The sequence below is a fragment of the Ahaetulla prasina genome, chromosome 1, assembly GCF_028640845.1.
Source record: "Ahaetulla prasina isolate Xishuangbanna chromosome 1, ASM2864084v1, whole genome shotgun sequence".
NCBI classification, from domain to species: domain Eukaryota; kingdom Metazoa; phylum Chordata; class Lepidosauria; order Squamata; family Colubridae; genus Ahaetulla; species Ahaetulla prasina.
In genome coordinates this window covers 263,041,675-263,066,375 of record NC_080539.1, presented here as the reverse complement: position 1 = coordinate 263,066,375, position 24,701 = coordinate 263,041,675, and the positions used below count along the sequence as shown (strand labels likewise).

The window sequence follows — 24,701 nt, the reverse complement described above, 5'->3', positions numbered from 1 at the left end:
TCTCTTGTGCCGAATGCCCATCTTATCAAATTGGAACAGAGGAATCACTCGTCACAACATACCAGCGCTTGTCGTCCTTCATGACAGAATATCCAGCGTGCGCATATAAGCCTTTATAATGACAGGAGCATTCAGACATAGGCACACAGATGCCTTTCTCATTCACATAGGTATTGTCAGGGCAGCCACAGCCATCGACTGGAGAGAAACCTTTCAAGCAGTATTTATCTCCATCAGAAAGAGAACGGCAGGACTGTTGGCATGTAGTTATATTGTAGCGGAAAACCTGGTTGGCTGGGCAAGAAGTTACTTCTTTGTCTAAATTTAAGGGAGAAAATAATACATTCATAAATAAGTATCCAAGGTCCATTGGATATGGCTTCTGAGTTCTTTTATGCTACTTTCCCATCTACCAGTGTTTCTGAAGCAGTGTTTAAGACTTATGATATCGTTATTGTAAACCTCTCAGAATCACTTGGTAGAGTACGGCAGCTATAGAAATTAAATAGAAGTTAGATAGAAGGATGGATGGATGGATGGATGGGTGGGTTGGTGGGTGGATGATAGATAAAATTGACTGCTAATAAAAGCATCACACCAACATATAAAGGTAGGGAATGATTAAAAATAGAGTCTGTGATCTAAAGCTTTATGAAATTCTTCTGGATGTGTTAGGTATGATCCCATGAATTTCCCTGTTGCTATAAATAGTATATCTCAGATTCCCACCCCCCCATAAATGCAATTCATCTAGATATGCCATATTTCAGGACTGGATTAAGGTCAATTGAGGCCCTACACAGCCCCACAGTGGTGCCCCTTGCCCCTTCCATTGCTTAACCAACAAGTCATTAAGATTCAATAAGTGATGAAAATTAAAATTGAGTATGGCAAGGGAAGAGTTAAAGGTATGATAACTAGGGGAAGATATTCTGTGGGCTTCCCTTGGAGCCCTAAGCACATGCTTATTTTGCTTAATCGTTAACCCAGGGCTGCCCTGTTCTGGTTTTTTTAAAAAAAGATACTGATATCAAGTGACTAAGAGGGGAAAAAAATCCATGTAGATACTTACTGCAGATCACATTTCTCCAGCCCCACAACATGACTCCTTTGAAAGCACAGGCTTTTGCATAAGATGATAGGGCACCACACAAACATTGTTCACTGGAGTCACAATTGCAGGTATCATACTTGCAACGCTGAAACAATTAGTAATCAGGGAACAGTCAGTCCAGATTAATGAAGAGAAGTCAATGGATGAAGAACTGGCACTTGAGAATAGCTATTGGCAGAATGCAGCACTCTATTCCAGGGGTCTCCAACCTTGGTCCCTTTAAGACTTGTGGACTTCAACTCCCAGAGTTCCTCAGCCAGCTTTGCTTTGCTTTGCTTTGCTGGCTGAGGAACTCTGGGAGTTAAAGTCCACAAGTCTTAAAGGGACCAAGGTTGGAGACCCCTGCTGTATTCCACAATTGCAATGGAAGCATCTGACACAATAAGAGACCCACATTAGGAATGGTCCAAATTGTGATGGAAGAATAATGATATTAATGATATGAATAATATGAGTGAGAAACTCATATTAGGAATGGCCTGTTTTTCCACTCAATCTGTTGTCTTTCATATGAGCTCAGACTCCAGCTCCCAAAATGCCTCACTAAAGGCACATCTAGAACAATGTTTCTTAACCTTGGCTGCTTTAAGATTGGTAGAAGTCAACGCCCAGAATCCTAGAGGCTGAAGTACACCAATCGTAAAGGTGCTGAGACTGAGAAACACTGATCTAGAGCGTTTACATAAGGGAGGTCAGGTGTACATGAATTGTTCCTTTTCCCTTTTTTTCAAAACCTAAGCTGTACCAAAGTAGTTCCAATCATTTTTTTCCACATACTGGAATGTACTACTCTCATTTTTTTTTAAAAAAAATGTGTTTTTAAAAGCTGAAAATAGACTGTGTTGCCTCTCCCAGGGCAAACTACCTAAAGGAGAGCTACTGCCTTGGTTAAAGTTTAGAAATTGGCTGTAGTGCTGTATTGGAGCTCAAATAGATGCATAAACACTAAAAAGAAATTCATTGTCATTTGAGTATGCCTGAAGACAAGTTCGCAAGAAAAAAAAATGCTTGGTAAACCACCCAGAAAGCCTCTGGTTTTAGGTGATTTAAATTAACTCTAAAATATTGAATGATCAGCGAGATCTCAAAATTCATACCTTATAATAATCCGTTGGCTCAATCACTGAATGACATCTGGCAAAAGGACTTTTTGTACTTTTCAATAAGGAGCACCAGTATTCAGCATATTTTTCTATACCAGAGAGAGCAATGACATTTGTTTACCAGCTATTTAATGTTTTTCTGTTTCTCAAATGATGTGTATGGCAGTATTCTAGCGTTCAGGTTATTTTGATCACCAAACAGTAAAGCGAAACAAAATAGGCATCTTAAGCATTGCATACATAGCTCCTATATTGAAGCAACTGTGCAATTCTATGCAATGGAATGCATTCAACAATGGATAGTGTTGGCTACCACATCATTAGAGGACTATGCTGCCTCTGTAGGTTTAATCTCCCTAGTCTTTTCTTGTTTGGAAGTAGAAAGCATTAGCAGAAGAAAAGCATATTCTGTAGCAAGCATTAAGCCAAGCTGGCATCCATTTTCATAAGAGAAATTGGCCAATTGGAAATTTTCTCTATCTTCAGCATCTGGGGTTTTTTTCCCCCGAGTCTTCTAAAAAGAGAGATTGAAAGTTGTTGCTAATACTCAATTGAAAGCCTTTGGGTGAGCACAGATATATGCAATACATGCAAGACTACAGCTTGCAATTAGGGCCAGACTTGGAGATAGGCTATTAATTATCTCGACATTAGTGGATTTGGGAATGTATTGACAAAAGCCACTCATTCCTTACCATTCTCAAGACTCAGAGAGCAAGGGTGTTCCAATTTATCTTCCATATCACTACAGCTAGCTTGTGCTTTCCAGGAGTTGGCAAAGGATGCTCCTGTTGCTTCAACCACTCCACCTGATGTTTTTAAATCATCACTTTCTATACCATTGTAATCTCCACAAAGTCCTGTTGATAAAAACAACAATTGAATGTGTTTTACTTGATTGAAATTTGTTGTCATAGCAATAGCATTTAGATTTATAAACTACCCCATAGTCCTCTCTAATTGGTTTACAGACCACTCAGTGTATCACCTCCAACAGTCTGGGTCTTCATTTTACTGATCTTGAAAAGATGGAAGGCTAAATCAACCTTGAACCCCATCAGGATGTGAGCAGTGAGTCAGCCTGCAATACTGCATTCTAACCACTGCGCCACCATGGCTCTATAAATTTCCATCCTCCATAACAGTAATTTTAAACAAACATGAACATTACCAGATAATATTAAAGTTTTGTTTTACATCAGTTCTTACTTATATCAATGCTCCTCATTGTATTATTGCAAGAAAGTTAACTTCCGAGGTGATCGTTTTTAGTCAGAATGATAAATAAAGGAATAGGAGAGTCGGGATTGCAGAGAAAAATGTATCTAACGTTGAAATTTTTTTAGGCCTCTTCATGTTAGCGTTTTGAATCAGCACTATTAAACACGCCACAGTAGCTTTCTTTTATATGAGAATACATTATTGTGAGATTCTCTTACATATAGAGACATTAAATGGATAAACATCAAACTGAACAACATAATATAATATATAATATAACAACAGAGTTGGAAGGGACCTTGGAGGCCTTCTAGTCCAACCCCCTGCCCAGGCAGGAAACCCTACACCATCTCAGTCAGATGGTTATCCAACATTTTCTTAAAAATTTCCAGTGTTGGAGCATTCACAACTTCTGCAGGCAAGTCGTTCCACTTATTAATTGTTCTAACTGTCAGGAAATTTCTCCTTAGTTCTAAGTTGCTTCTTTCCTTGATCAGTTTCCACCCATTGCTTCTTGTTCTACCCTCAGGTGCTTTGGAGAACAGCCCGACTCCCTCTTCTTTGTGGCAACCCCTGAGATATTGGAACACTGCTATCATGTCTCCCCTAGTCCTTCTTTTTATTAAACTAGACATACCCAGTTCCTGCAACCGTTCTTCATATGTTTTAGCCTCCAGTCCCCTAATCATCTTTATTGCTCTTCTCTGCACTCTTTCTAAAGTCTCAACATCTTTTTTACATCGTGGCGACCAAAACTGGATGCAATATTCCAAGTGTGGCCTTACCAAGGCATTATAAAGTGGCACTAACACTTCACGTGATCTTGATTCTATCCCTCTGTTTATGCAGCCCAGAACTGTGTTGGCTTTTTTAGCAGCTGCTGCACACTGCTGGCTCATATCTAAATGGTTATTGACCATCAATTGTGTTGTAAATGTTGTACCTTGATGAAGGTATCTTTTCTTTTATGTACACTGAGAGCATATGCACCAAGACAAATTCCTTGTGTGTCCAATCACACTTGGCCAATAAAATTCTATTCTATTCTATTCTATTATCCACTAGGACTCCAAGATCTCTCTCACAGGTACTACTATTGAGCAAGGTACCACATATATGGTACCTGTGCATTTTGGGGTTTGTTTTGCCTAAATGTAGAATCTTACTTTTTTCACTGTTGAATTTCATTTTGTTAGATAGCGCCCAAGGTTCAAGTTTGTCAAGATCTTTCTGTAACTTGAGCCTATCTTCTGGAGTGTTGGCTATTCCTGCCAGCTTGGTGTCATCTGCAAATTTGATGAGTTCCCCATCTATCCCCTCGTCCAAGTCATTGATGAAGATGTTGAAGAGTACTGGGCCTAAAACAGAGCCTTGGGGTACTCCACTGCATACTTCCCTCCATGTGGATGTAGTTCCATTGAGGACTACACGTTGAGTGCGGTTGGTCAGCCAGTTACAAATCCATCTGGTGGTGGTGCTGTCTAACCCACATTTTTCTACTTTATCTAGTAGTAGGTTACTACATACTTAGTAACAAAAAATCCTAAAGATTGAGATATGTATTGTAAGGTGTAAGAGTCTCAACATATGTTAATAGCTTGGCTAGTATTCCATTCTACTAGTCAAAAGTTGGATAGAAGAAATTAATTCAAAATCTTTATATTTCTCTAATGGTAGACAAAGGTTTAACTTGCCTTGGAGAGTTCCCTTGGCAAAATCCTCCATAATGAGAAACAGTTGCATCACTGGGGACAGCTGGATCTGCATCTTCAGTCCAAAATTTGTGTCCACAACAGTGAAGGATGATGATGGCTGGAAAACTGAGAAACTACCTGGAAAAACAAAGATAAAGTTGAGTGATCTTCTGTGAAATGTAATCAATTTATCTTTAATGTGAAGGGGGAGGGAATAATTGATTTAAGTGTCTTTCTCCAGGAGAGTAAGAATCAGTGGTGGGTTGCTATCAGTTCACCCCGGATCAGGCAAACCGGTAGTGGCAGAGGGAAGCTCTGCCCCCCCAGCCAGATGCTTCTGAACATGTGCAGAACGGCACGTACAAGCACACCCACGCCCATAAGCGAACTGGTAGTGATGGGTTTTGAAACTCGTCCCTGGTAAGAATAGTTAACTAGTATGTTGATATTATTTCTTATGGGGAATAAGATGGGAAAAGACAATGAAACATGAAAGAGTCATGAATTATAAATCATTATTAAGCACATTACTCTCAGGGATAAGTACCTACTGAATTTATCAGGAAATACATCTCAACCTCCCTTTTCAATGTCTCTTTTATTGCATTATATTTGATGGTATCCCACTTCTCAGTGATCCTTTTGTTCTCAACTTTTTTAATATCTTAAAGCCCAAACAGAAAGCTGTCTAGACCAATCTAGGCAATGCTGAGATATGTAGAAACAATGCTTCCCTTCTTTACCTGTTCTGTATGGCAAATGAATCTCAATTTCATTCAGTAATATAGTGCCATCTGATTTGAAAACTACAACCTGTGTGAGAGAAAATACAGCCTATTATGTCAGTACAACTTTGTGGGGATCCTTAAAACAAAACATAATCTTAAATTAATATGAATAGTCTGTGAAGTGTTGAAGAGAAATCATTCTTCTGTATTTACAACCATAGAAATGAAACAATAGCATTCTTCAGACAGATTATAGATATCCAATCCAATGGATTAGGAGAAATTGAGAAATAGTTTAAGCAACATTGTAAGATGTGAGCAACAGAACACATGACCCCGAGCAAAAAATATTCTTTGATTGGAAGGCAATATCTGCAAGTTCAGTTTCTGAAGCAAAAATAGAATATTTTTAAAGTATATGAATGATATACAGTATGATATACATTTTAGAGATGATAGTTTTGATTGGTTATATGCCAATTTATATTCAAATTCTGGATTTATTATATTTAAATGAAATAAGGGACATGGTGGCTGAATGGTGAAGCAACTTGACTCCCACTTGGAAGGCTGGGAGTTCAATTCTAGATAGAGGCAGATGTTTCTCTCCTAAGGTGCAAAGAAAAAAATATCTGCTGTGAACTCCACATAGGGATCAGGAAGGGCATCCAAATAGTAAACATTCAGCTCCATCCAGTTGCCCCAACTCTACCCGAAATTAGGAATTACTTGTAAAAAGGAAGTTTTATTATATTAGAATGACAACAAAAGCTCTGTATTTTATAAACAACATCACATATTACTGTTTCAGTTTCTTTGTACCATATTCAATTAACTGGTGAAAGAAAACAGTTAAAACCTCACATTTAAATAAATTGATTTGGATCGCTATATTTCATTTTGACAACTGACAGCTATATTTGTGACTTCTTCTTCTCCTGTGTTTTCAGTGAAAGAATGATGAAACATGGTCTGTGCAATTTCTTTTCCTGGCTGGCCAGATTGTTTTGCATTCTTTACTCTCTTCCTCCAGGGAAATGTTTCCCAACCATAACAAATTCCTGAAGTGTCACCAGTGGTAGGTTGCCCCCAGTTTGGACTGGTTCTATAGAACCGGTAGTAAAACTGGCGGGAGACTCCGCCCACCGACCCTGATGTCATTAGGAAGCTTCTGTGCACATGCGTGCGGCCCTGTTGCGAACCAATAGTAAAGGTAAGTAGAACCCACCCCTGAATGTCACTACCCATATTTCCCCAGATAAAATATCCATTAATAAGAGTTCTGGGAGTTGAAATCTAAACCTCTGAAATCTACTGCTCTACATTACCTCTCACCAACATTTATGACAATGGTGAGATTCAATTTTTTTTACTACCAGGTTTGTGGGTGTGGCTTGGTGGGCATGGCTTGGTGGGCGTGGCAGGGGAAGGATACTGCAAAATCCCCATTCCCTTCCCACTCCTGGGGGAAGGATACTGCAAAATCTCCATTCCCACCCCACTTTGAGGTCAGCCAGAGGTGGTATTTGCCAATTCTCCGAACTGCTCAAAATTTCTGCTACCAGTTCTCCAGAACCTGTCAGAACCTGCTGGATTTCACCCCTGATTTATGACCTCCCAATAGTGGCTATCCACTGCACAGCCAATTGAAAAGTCCACTCTAGTCCAAACCCTGTGGAAGGAATTTGGTTGCCATCCCTCACTGAAGAGTTAACAGTATATATTATTTAGCCATCCTAGCTAAATCACCAAAATGTAATGGATGAAGAAGAAAATTATTTTTAATATTGTAAACTGCCCAGAATTACCCTGTGGTAAGATGAGTGGTTAATAAATTTAATAAAATAAAAATAGTTGTTGAAAATAATTCTCATTACTATTTAATATAAAATTTTGTTGGGCAAAAATAATGTTAATACATATTACGTACACATAGCATATTATCAATGTAAATAACAGCAAAATAAACATACGCCAAACACAATCATGATATAATCAGCAACAACAATCATAAATGTGAATACTTATTACAATTTCTTGAAGTAATAAAAGTATAACTGATTTTTTCAAGCTGACAAAGAGAAACAGATATCAAATGAAATAAAAGGCACTGTAGTATGGATGAACAAGTTGAGAATAACTATACCATCATCACTTTCATTAAACTTACATTCTTCCTTTGGTCTATTAATAGCACTACTGTCTTTAGGCATGTCTGCTTTTTTGAAGAAGTGCATGGACCCAATTCGCCCAAAACGACATGAGTGTCATTTTTAGTGGTCTGCGCATATGGAAGAACAAATATAATTAATATGGTCAATCATTGCCTCTGTATACCAAACTGTTTCCCAAGACAACTAAAATTATCTAATTAAAAAAAGTGCTATCATCTATTTATCATCTATCTATCTATCTATCTATCTATCATCTATCTAATCTCTCATCAATATCTATACAGATCTGGAGGGTATGCCCTACATTATACAGTTCAGTCAACAGACGTCAGACTGGCTGTGATGCCTAGTGCTGAATTGTCTAAGGCTGAGAATTGCCAGTCCAAAAAAAAAAAAGAAATTCCAGCTAGCATCATATGTGCAACAAGAAGGTGACAAATGGAACGAACTTGCCAATGCATAGAATATCCCTGTAATCATACTTCTGCAGACATTCTAGCAGGTAGAATTAATAATAATATTGAGTTGCCCAATACATAAGTCGACTGTCTGTATATGAATCCAAAAAAACAAAAACAAAAAAAAAAGGAAATAAATTCAGCTTTGGCTATCTATACCATAATCATCAGTTGGGCATAACACAACTTAGAAATGCTTGGGGAATTTTATCTTTTTGATCAACTGACCTGATCCACATTGCCTGGGCTTCTCTGGAAATTAGAATTACTGTATTTTTCAGAGTATAAGACCCACCATTCCACCCCCCTAAAAGAGGATTAAAATTTAGGTGTGTCTTATACACAAAATGTAGCCCCTCCCACCCACTGGTCTCCACCCTTTGGGCTCTGCCTCCCAGCGATTTACCTCCTTGCAGCAAGCAGCAAGAAGAAACAGCCAATTTCAGTTTCAGCACAGCCTAATTAGCACAAGTTGATTGTCCCTTGGATCGGCCTCCCGATGCTCAGCTGTTTTGCAGGGGCCTCTGCTGCTTGCTGCAAGGAGGTAAATTGTTGGGAGCAGATTTTTTTTTTGTGCTAATCAAGCTATTCTGAAAACAAAAATGAAACTAAAGCAGGCTATTTGCTGTTTGCTGCAACAAGGAAAAATTGCTGGGAGGCAGAGGCAGAGGCAGATTTCTATTTCTTGTTTTCTTCACCAAAAAAGATAGTGCGTCTTATAGTCCAGAGCATCTTATACTATGAAAAATATGGTAGTTGTCAATCAACTGTTACACTTCCTAAATATTTCAGTTCAGTTCTTGGTCCCAAATGTATAAAAATACAGACTATGGAAATGCATATTTTGAGAGAAAATACATACTGACATGCTATTTTTGAATATGTTTAAAATGTTTGTCTTTGAATACAATTAAAACCCTAATTTTCTTTTGATCAAAAAATATGAATGCAGGACTAGAGTAGATTGGGCATGGACTAGAACTCTTATCCGTTTGACCATTAAAAGGAGAAAACTGTCCCTAACTAAATGTGCTTTTTTTATAGCTATGGGCGAAGTGGATGAATTACTGTATTTTTCAGAATATAAGACACACCTTTTCCCCCCAAAAAAGAGGGTGAAAATCTGGGTGCATCTTATACTCCGAATGTAGCCCTGCCCAGCTTCTCAAACGGAGGTTTCAGAGCAGTGGTGGCTTACACCCAGTTCGGACTGGTTCTATAGAACCGGTAGTAAAACTGGCGGGAGGCTCCATCCACTGACCTTAATGTCCTCAAAACTCTTTTGCACATGTGCAGAAGAGCGTGTGTGTGCGGGCATAATGCAAACTGGTTGTAAAGATAAGTAGAACCCACTCCTGTTTCAGAGACTAAAAAAAGCATCAGAAAAGAAGCCCCCAAACAGAGCTTCAGAGGCTTTTTTTCTGAAGCTCTGTTTTGGAGGCTTTCAGAGGCAGGAAACATTTTTTTTTTCTGAAACAAGTTTCAGCAGAAAAAAAAGCAAAAAAAAAGGAAGGCACAAAGCTCACAACCAAGGAACCTGTTGCTAAAATTCACTTCTGGGAACAGCTGATTGGGGGTATTCCGGGAGGCCGATCCACCTGCCAATCAGCTTTTTTCTTATTTTCCTCCTCAAAAACTAAGATGTGTCTTATATTCCGGTGCATCTTATATTCCGAAAAATATAGTACATCATTTGTTATATACTGTACACCAAAGAACCCTATAATCATTAAACCCATTTAGATATCACTGAAAAAGTTATGTTAATTTTGAATGCTCATTGATTTATTCTATAGATTTCTTTAGTCGGCCTTTGGAGTTGTGCCAAATATCTTTTGCTGATTGCTTTATATTGTTTTATAGCAGTGATTTAATTTTTTAAATGTTTGTGTTTAATATGTATTTTATTCCAGTTATTCCAATTCAGTAAACCATTTGGTTATTTCTGCAGCAAAATATACTTGCAGCGACTGTTATGATGACAATAATAAGAGTACCAGCGTGCCTACCGTCCCTGTCCTAATGTTCCCTTTCATTGTATTCATTTTATGTATTCAATTCATGCTTATACATATATATATTATTTAATATATATTCAACAAAATAAATAAATAAATAAAATAAATAAAATATCAGAAATTTCTTTTCTAGCCAAAGAAAATGTGGCAAGTTTTTATTACAGATGTTCTATATTTTTGAGATAAAAGGCTGGGAATGTTGCCATTTCTAAAGAAGGAGCATTCAAATGTAACATAACTTTTTCAGTGGTATTTAATATAACATAATAACAGAGTTGGAAGGGACCTTGGAGGTCTTCTAGTTCAACCCCCTGTCCAGGCAGGAAACTCTACACCATTTCAGACGAATGGCTATCCAACATTTTCTTAAAAATTTCCGGTGTTGGAGCATTCACAACTTCTACAGGCAAGTTGTTCATTTATTGATTGTTCTGTCAGGAAATTTCTCCTTAGTTCTAAGTTGCTTCTCTCCTTGATTAGTTTCCACCCATTGCTTCTTGTTCTACTCTATTTAAATAGGTTTAATAATTATAGGGTCTTTTGGATGTACATAACACATGATGTAATTCATCCACTTCTCCCGTAGCTATGAAAACAAACCTATTTGTCAGCAGTTGAAAGAAAGGTTCAAATTGGATAAAAAGTGCTATGGATTTGACTTTATTAAAAATGAATTGGAAATTTCACTATGTAATAACGATGAACATATTATTGCTAAGATTTATAAAATGTTATTGAGATTGAATTTGGAAAATGAACATGTAAAATGAACGTGTGTGATTCAGTGGGCAAGGAAATTTGGATATAATGTGATGCTTGAACAATGGGAAAATATGTGGACGAAGGGTTTAAAATTTACATTAAATTATAACCTAAAAGAGAATTTCTATAAAATAATGTATCATTGGTATTTAACACCAGACAAGTTATCTAAGATGTCTAAAGGTCAAATGAATGTTGGAAGTGTAACCTCTGGTGGCTCAACAGACTAATGCAGTCTATTAACACAGCTGCTTGCAATTACTGCAAGTTCAAGTCTCACCAGGCCCAAGGTTTACTCAGCCTTCCATCCTTTATAAGGTAGGTAAAATGAGGACCCAGATTGTTGTGGGGGGGGGCAATACAAGTTGACTTTGTATATAATATACAAATGGATGAAGACTATTGCTTAACACAATGTAAGCCGCCCTGAGTCTTCGGAGAAGGGCGGGATATAAATTCAAATTTAAAAAAATGAAAAAGGGACTTTTTATCATCTATGTTGAACATGTGACAAAGCAAAAAAAAATTGGAGTATGATTCATATTTTAAAATATAAAATTATGAAAATGGAGATAAAAAGGAAACCAGAACTTTTCTTTTGGGTCTAATGGAAAAAGAACTGGAGAAAAAAATTGGAACTTTGTCACTATATATGTTGACAGCAGCAAGACTATTTGTATGCGCAGAAATGAAGGACACTTCAATTCCTGCTGTGGGCGAATGATTGCAGAAGTTGATGGAATGGCAAAATTGACTACTTTGATTAAAGAAAAGAACTTTGGTTTCCACATGGAAACCATTTCTGAACTTCATGCTTGATGTGGAAAAGAATGAAAAACTGACTTTAGGTTTTACAGATTAGACTGATAGATCTTTATAGAAATGACTTGTTCATACTATTATGGGAAAGCAAAAAGCAGTTGTTAATGCCTTATTCTACTGTTAACACAGAGATTTGGAAATCAATGCTTCTCTTTCTTTCTTTTTTTCCCTATCTTTCCTAACTTTTCCTCCCTTTGCCCTCCCCCATCAATGCTCTTCTATTTACTTTTTTATTTTGTATTTTATAATACTTTATAACTTAATTTAAAAAAGTGTAAACAAAAAACAAAAAAACCCCAAGCACATTTGTAATGTTCAAAACAACGGGTACACCTCCAAAGAGTAGTATTTCACACACAAACCTTGGTCAACACATAGTAACAGTCTCCATGGAAGGTATATTTCTTCCCATCAAAAGTGGTTATGTGGGATCCACCCTCCAAAGCACAGCTACCTGGACACGGTAACTCCTTGCATCTCCATCTCCCTGATTGACAAACGCTGCAAATAGAAAACAGGATATACAAATTAAGAATTTGTACTGGAAATACGTGTATTTAGAACATCTCACTGAATGGGGTTTTTTGGAATTATGTCTGTTTGTATTTTTCCTACAAAATAATCACAAATTTTTTTGTTTTGTTTTGTTTTTTTATAAACTGAAGAAGCCATTAAAGCACGGGTGTCAAACTCGTATCGTTACAGTGGTGTCACAAGTCGTACCATGACATTTCCCCCCTTCACAAAACTGGGCATAGGCATAGCCAGCGCATGATGGATTTGGTCCACAGGCCACAAGTTTGACAGCCATGCATTAAAGCCTAGATAATGACTTTGCAGTTACAGATGAAATTGGAGGCAATGCTGTCAACTGTAAGAAATCAGGAAGCAAGGTGGTTCAAATGAACACGGGTTATTGCATGCTAACACTCTACAAGAATCTGGATTACTAAAATCAAAGCAAATTGGCGGTAGATAAGAATCAATGGAATTTGAAGTGTGCAGGACTTAGATCTCTTATAGGCATGAAGGAACTCCTTACCCCTCCCTTGGGCTGAGCCTGGTCATCTTCTACAAATACATTCACTTTTTTTAGGGTTATTTGTTGATCCTAGGTATTTATCTTTATAGCACGTAAATGCAAACTTCCTTAATTTGACTTTGCATGTTTACTCAGTATAAAATAATATAAGGTATTGGGTTAAAAGCAAGGGGAGGGATTTCACTGGTAATGCAAGGAAGCTACAGTATTATTATTATTTGAACAAGCATATTTGAACTTACTCTCAGTGGCAGTTAAGAAGCAAAAAGAAAACTGCCTTCCAAAACCGGCTGTTTCTGTATGAGTAATGTAAAGTGTCTAAATAGGATCACTGTGTCATTATTGACATGATATAAACCAGGGGTAGTCAACCTTTTTATACCTACTGCCCACTTTTGTATCTCTGTTAGTAGTAAAATTTTCTAACCGCCCATCAGTTCCAGAGTAATGCACCGTGTATCATCGTCTGCTCATGCCTCTCGTGCAACGTGGATTGGGTTTGGTGGGGGGGGGCGGCGCTGGCTACTAGCTCTGCTTGTCTGTTACAGCTGGGTGGTGTGTGTGTGGGGGAGATGCATGAGCTATTCTGGGACGAGGCTCTTTTATTTGCAGTCGCACTATAGCGCCATTTAGTTTCATTTACATAATGTGAATTAAACTTATGCGCGGGCGATACAAATAGTATATTTTCAGAAATTTAAATTGTCACGGGGAATTTTATGAAAACCTAATGAAAATATTTTTAAATAATCCTATGAAAATTTTTTTAAAAATCAAATTAAAAAAAGGGAAAGTGCTTCAGTATCGGACAAAACGCCTACCTCCCACCATGAAAGCTGGAACGACCACTAGTGGGCGATAGGGACCAGGTTGACTACCACTGATATAAACCCTGTTCTCATTTTGACATAACAACAATTGGATTCCTCTAAAAAAGTGTTAATAGAGAAATGGTGAGCCATTGTCATTCTTACCACTCTTCACACTCATTGGCAATTTTCTGACCAGGGTAGAATGTTTTTCCATGAAGTTTACAGTGGCATTGACTTGTTAACACACAGCCATTCCCTGTGACATCATCATATATTGTGCCTGTAAAAGTGAAAGAAGAGATTATTAATAATGCATGACAACCAAAACAGCTATTAAAGGGCAAAAAAGGAAATTCCATTAAACTTCGTTGAACAACACATTACCAATATAAGAACAATTTCCTACATTTCATTGAAGCGTACAGAGTATAAGTAATAGATTCATGGCAGAAATGAACAAGCTTTGCAAGGTCTGGTAATATTCTTAGCCTAATTTCATGAGGTCCTAATTTGAGATGCTTTCTGAAAACATACAGTTCAGGTCATGTTCAAGAACAAATTGTCCCATCAGCCTGATAATGGGATTAAAGTGAAAAAGAAAAAAAAGAAAGATTCCAAAGAGAAAAGAGGGGTGGGTCAAAAGGCCCACTCATTTTTTACTCTAATCTGGTCCACTGCATTGGGCATCTGAATGATTATCCCCAAGAAAATGCGGCATTCAATTATTATAAAAAAGTTTGCTTGTTCCTTTTCTGAGCTGTGATAGATGGCGGTAATGATGCTTCTTTCAAAGGGAGAGCATCACTTCTGCTTAATGCTGACAATTTTTATTTATTTATTTCTAATATTGCTACCTCGACATTTCTTGAAAGAAAATTACCTTTTTTCATATATATATTTTCTCAGAGTTAAATCTCAGTAAATCAACTATATACTACCACTTACTGGTATGCTTGCTAGTGCAATGAGCACTAATAGTTCACTTACTATTGAAATAAACACAAATAATTATGGAAAGGGACTAGTCAACTTGGCCTCAACCATCCAACTGAGCAGGGATTTAAGCTTGAATTTCTGGCCCAACCCTTTATACATTGAAATGGTTACCTTTGGGGCAAAAACAGCCATCCATATAGTGCTCTTCACATATTTTGCTGATCTCTGGGTGCGAGCAGGAGTCCATACAGGGAGAACCACTTTCCAGGTAAATCATATTTTTGGGACATGACCTCGCTAAAAGAATAGGGCAATGATTAGGAAACATACTTTGTATTTAATGGACAAAAGTCTATTTACCTATGAGAAAAAAAAACACACAACAGAATTGCATTATGGGGAACTAAATTCTTTTAAACCATTGTGTGCTGATTATACCAGGTGGACTGTGAATCCAAATTTGCAGTAAATCTGCAGTGAGGAGAATGGATTTGAAAATGAAGATATGAACGATCAAGGTAATTGTTTTTCCCACAGAAATAGAGGAAACAACTAATTACATTATGCACAAAAATGGAAAGACACTTTGATTCCCACAATGGATGAATGGCTGCAAAAATTGTTGGAGTTAGCAGAGATGGCTAAATTGAAACACACTATTACTTTTGTTTCTGCTTGGAAACCACTTCTGGACTTTGTGCTTGGGTGGGAAAAAAATGAAACTTTGATTTTGGGTTTGACCAATTAGATAGGCTTGTTGTTGTAGAAATGGATAATTTATATTACTTTGTAAAAGTAAAAAGTTGAGGATTGATGTTATTATTTTATTCTACTGCACCAAACGAGTCGGAAGACAATGCCCTTTCTTTCTTTTTCCCCTTTGCCCTGCATTTTTTCCTTTCCTTCTCCCTCCCTTACTATTTTCTTTTGTATTTTATATTATAAACTAATAAAAATAAAAAAGAAATAGAGGAAGCAATTGTTAGTTATACACAAATAGCAAAAAGAAAACCACGGGCAAGGGGATGAATTTGTATATCTTGGCAAGCTTTTTTCTAAAGATGGGGAAAGTAGCAAAATAAAACATGCAAATTCTAGCAGAAAAGTTATGGGTAATATCTGGTCTGCTGTGAAGAATGACAGAAGCAAAATGGGCTATGTATAGGAGCCTGCTTCTTCCCATTTAGTTATAGGAAAGTCTGTAAGGTGAATAAGGAAAGATATAAAAGTAAATTGAATGAAGTGGGAATGAGACTTAAGCATGCCTGGTAAAACAAGAAGAGACAGGATCAAGAATGAAAGGATAGCAAATGAATGTGGGTTGAATACAAAGTAAGTGACCAGTAGGAAAGAAATCCATTAAGGTGGTTTGAGCATATAGAGAAAATGAATGAGGATCAAACCACAAAACAAAAGGATGGCAAAATAGTAAAAAGACCGAGAATTGAGAAATTTGTATTTAAAGTGGAAAAAGGGCAGAGCTGTATATAGCAAAATATAACTAATTTAATGTTTTATGGGTGTGATGGAAACAAGGCTAGTTTGCAAGAATTAAATTCTTGAGTGGTATAGCCAACATGCATTGCTATAAACTAGATACCTGTATGCCTTCCCTTCCCTTTCCTTTCTCATGCTATTACTTTCTTTGATTACTCTTTTGTTCCTTTTTTATGCTTTGAATAATTTGCCCAGAATTATCATGGTGGAGATGGATGGATGGATGGGTGGATGGATGGGTGGGTGGATAACCAACTCCAAACCCAGATAGATGAAATAATAGTCTATCAGTATCCTTCGTGAAAGTTTCCAAGTTTTTAAATGTTGTTAATATAAAACCACTGATGGGTGCCTTGTATTTTTTTTTTGTCTCTAGTCAGTTGACAATTTGCATTGGCTGAATTCTCCTGTGTTTCAAAGGATTTTAATTTTCCTTATTTTGTTTTAACATTTTTTGTGGGTCAGCTTAGTTCCCAAGACACTGATGCTTTATGGGAATGGACTGAAATAAATAATCAATGATAGAGGATATTAAGGAGAAACATATTCAGGATGAAAGATGGAGGATCTTTGGGGCCATTTCGACATAAAATAAAGGAGTTGCAGTATTCACACCTGCACCCTGTTATATATTTTTTTCAACTTCATTTTGTTCTTGGATGCTGCCCAGACTCAATACTGTTTGAGTTATGCAGCCTTATAAATCTAGTCAATCAATCAATCAATCAATATGATCTAAGCCAGTTTGCTACCTACGGCAGAACTGAGGGGTCCTCCAATTCTGAGGTCTGCCACCAGCATGGGAACACTGTCGTGAATATTCAGAAATGGTACTGCAGAGGCAGAAAGAATCCTTTTCATGCTGACAAGCACATCTGTCCTGCATACAAGCTTGAACATACAGTTCTAGATTCAGGCGATTCTGGCAATCTGCAAATGCTGGCGATGTTAGGAGAGTTTCACACTCTTCACGCTTGAAAGGGAAGAAAGCAGAGAAGAATAGGTGACTCCCTTACATTATCCTCCAATAATAAAAGAATTGATTAAAACCATAAACCAAAATTGTGCATTCAAGTTTTGGGGCTGTGAAACATGGGCCATTGGTCTCAATAAAAACTGCTGGAGCCAAAACAGTCAGGATTAGAGGCTGATCTCTTCATATTTCTGAGAATCCATGAGGGTTTGAGGACTTACATGCTGCTTGCACAGTTCAATAGGCTTTGTCTCATCAGGGTCTTCACAACTTTTTGTGGGGTTATTAACTTTTTGTAGGTTTCCAAATGTGATTGGATTGTAGCTTAATCCTATTAGAAACAATAAAGATGTGTTTCAACAATCTCATTTTTAGCTTATGATTCTTAGCATCCTGATAAGTGTAAAGATCCATATTATGATAAATCAGCTAGAGGAGTGCACGTTGTTGTGTTATGGATACCACACAATGTATTTTGGGAACAGGAAGGAAGACAGATGATCGATAGAAACGCTGAAAAAAATGTTATACTGTACATTAAGTAAACTAGGGTACAAAGCATCCTAGTTTTGTATCTGGTTTTGCTTGCAAACCACAATTTCTTATTCTATGATGCATTCAGCTGGAATAGACTGTTTAAATCTTTTACAATTTTATTCTAGTTGTTGGTGTTCGTATATGTAAAGATCTGTTTGAATGTGGGTTTTTTTCATTCCATTTTCATGGAAGAATGCATGAACCTCAGAATTTAACTTGGATTGAGTGGAAGTAATACATACAGTTGGTAAAGTGAATTCCGTTGCTCTAAATATACCGATCTTTAGATCCTCTGACTATATTAAAAAACAGATTTAATTACACAGTGGACAATATTATATTAAATAGTAAATCAAGTTCTGCTAACTTAGTTTAATGACCTCATAATTTAGTTAAAATTTAGAATATATAAGTCATTGTACATTCTCATTTAGAAACTAATTTGCTGGAAAAAAAGTAAGGTGTTGCATGTGTGATTTAAACCATTGTTTGACTGTAAATTCTGCATTTAAAGCATGTTCTCCAGTTTGTAGTAGAATGCTTTCTGTACTATTGCTCTACTTACCATCTGAGATAAATTCGTTGTAGATATTTTGTCCGTTATAATCACCACAAAGGCCACAAGTATAATTGTTGAATTTAGAGTCAAGCTCAATCTACATTGAAGAAATAAAACCAGGACATTTTGATTGATGGTGGTGATTCAGTATCTCAAGAATGTCTTTTTTTATATGCTGAGATCCTTTAACAAGATAACTTAAAAATAACTTATGATAATTTTCACAGTTATGACCATTGCTGCATCCCCATGGTCATGTGATTTACATTCAAATGCTTGACAACTGGTTCATTTTTATGACCGCTGCTGTGTCCCAAAGTCATATGATCATCTTCTGCGACATTTTGACAAGCAAAGTTAATGGGGAAGCCAGATTCATTTAACAACCATGTTACTAATTTAACAATTGCACTGATTCACTTAACAAATGTGGCAAGAAAAGTTGTAAAATGGGGATAAATCACTTAACAAATTTCTCACTTAGCAACATAAATTCTGGGCTCAATTGTGGTCATAAGTCAAGGACTACTTGTATAAATGCTGATTGCCTAAAGCAATTCTCTGATACAGAACAGGATATTTTGCAACAGGGTATGTTTCTAATGCTAGCACTTTACTTGAATAATCTGATGTATGAAAAAGTCCTTACAAGCTATGCTGACTCAAGTTGTATTCAGTCTAGCCTAAAGATAACCAATGGGATAGAATTATTCTAAAATCTATCATAGGTACGAGAAAAAAACAACCCACAAAGTATCCAAGTCTGAGCCATGGTGGCGCAGTGGTTAGAGTGCAGTACTACAGGCTACTTCTGCTGACTGCCAGCTGACTACAATTTGGCAGATCGAATCTCACCAAGCTCAAGGTTGACTCAGCCTTCTGAGGTCAATAAAATGAGGACCCAGATTGTTGGGGGCAATATGCTGACTCTGCAAACTGCTTAGAGAGGGCTATAAAAGCACTGTGAAGTAGTATATAAGTCTAAGTGCTATGGCTAAGTGCTATTCTTATCAGTTGCCTGTGTGATATATATCAGCCAGAGGTTGATATCATACCATCAAAGCATCTGCTTGGTTCCATATCAGATTCAGGCCCATTTTTGCATAGACTTTAGTATATATATTGTTCATCTCAATCAGGACGCCAGAGCCATAATATGGAGTCTTTACCCTGTAGAGAAGGATGACAGAAAAGTGCATGCATTGGTTTCCATTGCATTGGACAGCTCAAGCATTTGAAGTCAATCATATTTCTATAACTAGTGAGGAATTACATTGTACCCCTGGTCTATTTTGCATCCAAACAGCTAGGTTTTCAGAATTTTAATAAGTTTGAATTGTTGCCTGATTTGATCCCACCCACCACTCCAAATTGTACCCAAGTTTGGCTCCATATTTGTGCATTCTTAATAGCTCAGTAAAGCCAGCAAGTAAAAATACACTGTTTGTTAGAAGCAATTCCCTTTTTCAGTAAAACTTATACTTTTATGAGCTAGAAGAAATTTGGCCGGCATAGCCAGTGGGAAAAAGAACCTCAGTTTAAAGAAAAGCGGACTGTTTTTACTAGCCTCTTTCATAAGCCTCTGAAAATCTGGTAACAGGGAATAAAAATGATATTAACAGACAACAAATGTTAATTGGTTCCAGTCAAGCTAATTCCAATAATAACGTTCTGCAAGGTCACTATGTATGGTTACCGCTAGCAAATTTTAAGACACATTCCTTTGTTTACTGAAATAATTGTACTCTCTCTCTTTCAGTCTACCAACAGGTTAGTTGGAAACATCCCAGGGGTGAAATCCAGCAGGTTCTGACAGGTTCTGGAGTGGAAATTTTGAGTAGTTTGGAGAACCAGCAAAAACTACCTCTGGGGTGGGAATGGGGATTTTGCCGTATCCTTCCCTTGGAATGGGGTGGGAATGGAGATTTTGCAGTATCCTTCCCCTGCCATGCCCACTAAGTGCACCATGCACACCAAGCCACGCTCACAGAACCAGTAGTAAAAAAAATTGGATTTCACCACTGAAGCATCTTATACATATGGAGAGTCATTGAAAGGCATCCTAGAAGCAATGGGAAAAAGCAGGAGGAAAGTACTTGAATGCAAAGCTACAGAACATATTGGAATAAACAAGACTTCAGTGCAGTATGCAGTAATCATATTAGACTTTGATAGGCTTTGTGTGTGTTTAACCTTTTCTGAGATAAAAAGCAAAGAATTGTTTAGACTTGGTTTTTTTCCCTGTGCTACGCTCAGCAGGATCTTATATACAGGTTTTCTAATCATTTGTGAGATTTGCTGCAAAGTAAAATGTTAGTCAACCCTAGAATAATGGAACAGGTCGTATTACAGGAAAAGAGAAATATTAAGATTCATTAAGAGAATGAATATGTTTCTTAAGCCAATTACCCAACATTTACCATGGGTTTAAAATTCAATAATCTGATCAGGAATGTAAAATGCTAATTAAAGAAGAAAAGCTACCATCATTTATCTCAACTATGCTAAAGGAGAAAAACAACTAAAGCTTCTATACCAGTCTATAGAACCATAGGGATCTTTCCCCATAGAACTAGAATACTTTGAATCTGCTAGTATAGTCTTCTAATCCTTCTCATCTTCCTGCTTTATATTCTACATGAATTTGGATGGATCTCTAGTAATGACCATTCAATTTTAAGTCAAAATCCCTTAATAAGAAAAGAAAACGTTCTCAGTAGATATTGACAGATTGGAGTGTTTGTAGCATATAGAAAATCAAGGCCATTATGCTGTTGCTTGTAGGATACAGATGGAATTCTAGTGAAGTCCAGTGTTTAGATCTAAAGAGAACCTATGCAATGGATCAACAGGAACATAACTTCACTTGGCAGCTTTCAGTACAACCTCTCTCTCAGTCTCAGTTGTATTTTTGTAAGTTGACATCATAATGTTTAATTAACAATTGTTCTAAAAGTCAACAAGGTGAAGCTAGTATAAAACAAGGAGGGACTGAATATGGAAGGCAATTGGGTGAAATGTGACCAAATGAAAAGTTGAAAAATATTATTCTCCTCTGGATAGAGAATGAAATTGCTGACTATAATATTGAAGTATATTGAAGTTCAACAGTCCAGAATCTAGCTTCCTTATTAGGCTCTATACTAAGTGTTTAATAGTAACAGAGATGTGCAAGCCTTAGGAATAGTGACTAAAACTTGTGTTGCCTCAGATGTTTTTCCTGAATAATCATGCCCAAATTCAATCCAAATTTTGCTTTAGTTGAAAACTGGTGATGACCTGTGTATGTATAGACTCCCTGAAGTCATTTCACCTCTCTTATTCTAACTTATTTTGTACTTCTCTTGAAAGTTTTCTAAAGAATTCCAACATTACTTCAAATTTTGCTCAAAGCAACATTTCTTTTGAAAATGTAACTTGAGTTTCTACACAATGTAATTTCTGAATGTTTGGGGCTGTAGCTTCTGCAATATTTAAAGCTTCTACAGTGAATTTTTTGTGAAAGATTTTCAGAATTCAAAAGTTGCATGCTTGGAAACAAAACCACATCAGAGGAACTTACATTTGGTCATCTACCGCAACTATCTTGTGAGTGAGGTAAATAGCAACATCTTTGATTTTAACAAGAACATATTGGATATTAGGGTGACCTTGACCATTCTGCTCACGCTGGATATGAACAGCAAACTCTTTGTAAGTTTCTCGGCAGTCTGAGGCAAAGTTGTAATCACAGAACCCAGGAAATGTGTAAAAGTCTCCATCAAAGGTTTTGAAATGGTTGTTTCCCCAGGTACTGCAGACAAAGTGGCCGTGGTTAGATTTTCTTACTGAAAAGACAGAAATGTGATGACAAATAACCATTAACGACTATTATGAAGCAAAAAAACAAAACAAAAAACCACCAGATCAATGACACTTAAGTAATTAAGTGAAAATAAACAATTTAAACAGCCTTGGAATGGGGAAAGCTTGCCATTTCAGCTTGCTTGACTGAAATTTTAACATTTTATATTACCATTGTTGATTGCAACATCTCAAGAAATATGCACGCATAGAGCATGAAAAAGAGACACAAATATTGGCGCTTCTTTTTTTTGGTAGTATAACAAAGCAGAAGGAGAGTGTTACCTATTAATGTGAGTTATTAATGCATTTGGATGGTAGTGAGATACTGAAGCATTTAACCATATAAGATATGATTTTTAATTAAAAATAAAAAGGTTGCTGATTTGAATTATATTCATTAACAGTAGCGAAATTTAAATTTATATTGGTTTTAATGGGTTATTTTATATCGCTTTTACAATTTGGCCATGTAGAATAAGTTTTTTAACTGTTATTTTATTTTGTATTTATATGTATCTTTTTTATCTGCCTGTGAACCGCCCTGAGTCCCTAGGGAGATAGGGCGGTATATAAATGTGATAAATAAAATAAAATAAATAAATAAATTTAGATAAGTCTTGCTCTATTTGCAGGACCTTAGTATTTGAAGATTAATGAAGAATTCAGAATCCGTATCCCAGTGCTGAAATGGACATTATAGTACAACAAAGTGATACCCTCCCTTCTAGTACTGTTCATATTATGTTTATTATGATCACTGACGAGAATTCAATGAGATAACAGCAGATGGAACAAAATTAAACAAAATAATTTACATCACTAACGCAGTCAAAGTGCATCTGGTTTAACAAGTTCTGTAGCAAATATTGATCACATTCATAGAAACTGAATCCTACTGGCCAGATTAACAGTCACTCTGCATAGAATAAATGCTTAGATACTTTATTAAATAAGAAGTTATAAGATGCACTTTGCATCCTTTAAAAATGCAATATAGCAGGACTATAGATTCAATAAACTCTGTGACAAATACCGTAAGCCAAGATCTGCCATGCCTTAATATTGGCAATATTTTCATTCATATCATGTAGAATATTCTCTTGTTACAAGCACCCAATACCTTCCATATTTTCCAAGCCCTATGTAATCAGTGGAGAGCTTGAAAGCCTATCTGATATGCATTACAACAAGCCTTGAGTGCTCTTTAGGCTATCCATTGACCACTTCTGTAACATATTTGTTAAACAACTTACCTGTTTTAATTTCACTTGCATAGCAAAGTACCAGCCCTAGCAACAACAGGCTGGTCACCTCTGGCCCCATGGTAGCTACGAGTGCAAGGCAAGAGCCAGTCTACAGCTTTTCTTTATATAATGCCCATTGCCGCAATCCATCCCACCAGAAGGGAGGAGGAGGGATCAAATGTTTGTACAATGTTTGTTAACTTCAGAAAGTAAACAGACCTGAATTTTTCACTGTAATACCGGTAATCTAACATTCAGGAAATAGAATAATTTTTTTATTATTATTTATTGGTTCAGTTATCATGCAATTACCCTTTATATGGCCCATTTATATTTTATTTCTCAGAAGGATGCTGGACTTTCTTTCATCTCACCCAGGCTTAATTGAATGCATCTTTTAATTGTAGAAAGTAGATGCTCAATGTAAGAATAATTTATTTAAGAATAGCCTATGAACCTAGAAACACTTTTTTTTCTGAATAAGGACTAGTTAGAATTCCTCAAATCCTAAGATTTAGCCTTTGGAACAGGATTAATTGTTGTTATCAAAAAATTAAGACACCAACATGGTTTATTGATTAGCAATATTAATGCAATGGTAGATCCAAAGAACATATACTAGTTCCATTCATCTGAAAAGAAGTTAATTTATTATTTAAATGCCATGCTCATAGGACCATTATTCTCATTTTGAATCACTATTTTCTTCCACGTTAGGAAGTAGCCTTGCTTGAGAGCTTCGGAAACTTTGAAAGTGGCACTGCGGAATGTCCCTCAAAGAAATAAACTGCATTTGCACACCCAAGTCTTTTGGTTTGCTCCTACCTGGATGCTGGCACAGGGCTGAAGAAAAATAGGATTTAATTCTAAATAGGATATCATGCACTTTGTGCCAGCAGCTATGAAAAAAGAACATTCTCAACTTTCATACTGGCAAAATAACATCTTTTTTTTTCTTCTTTTGTTAAAGTTTACAAGAGATTCATCTCAAGTTCTCCCAGAAGTTTTGAACAATCCAAAAGCAAGGAGAGCCTCCACTAGTCCTGCATTTCCAGAATTACACTCTTAGATCTAACTTTACTGTACTAATTGATCTCTATCTGAATTGTATCACTTCAGATGGAAGAAGATGGGGTTCATGTGATTGAATGGCCTCTTTTA

General features: G+C 36.6%; 1 protein-coding gene across 1 annotated transcript in view; it reads right to left on the bottom strand.

Annotated features, from left to right (window-relative positions):
* The window catches only part of MUC2 (mucin 2, oligomeric mucus/gel-forming), a 67,140-nt gene extending 43,521 nt beyond the window's left edge, over nucleotides 1-23,619 (bottom strand). The window contains 16 exon segments of the mRNA XM_058160314.1: nucleotides 63-318; nucleotides 1,073-1,199; nucleotides 2,212-2,306; nucleotides 2,913-3,077; nucleotides 5,133-5,270; nucleotides 5,876-5,945; nucleotides 8,031-8,141; nucleotides 12,457-12,595; nucleotides 14,111-14,228; nucleotides 15,056-15,181; nucleotides 17,138-17,354; nucleotides 17,576-17,685; nucleotides 18,457-18,547; nucleotides 19,506-19,620; nucleotides 22,013-22,277; nucleotides 23,550-23,619. Of these exon segments, the coding sequence (XP_058016297.1) occupies nucleotides 63-318; nucleotides 1,073-1,199; nucleotides 2,212-2,306; nucleotides 2,913-3,077; nucleotides 5,133-5,270; nucleotides 5,876-5,945; nucleotides 8,031-8,141; nucleotides 12,457-12,595; nucleotides 14,111-14,228; nucleotides 15,056-15,181; nucleotides 17,138-17,354; nucleotides 17,576-17,685; nucleotides 18,457-18,547; nucleotides 19,506-19,620; nucleotides 22,013-22,277; nucleotides 23,550-23,619 (2,213 nt within the window).
* Nucleotides 23,620-24,701: the final 1,082 nt, after the last annotated feature.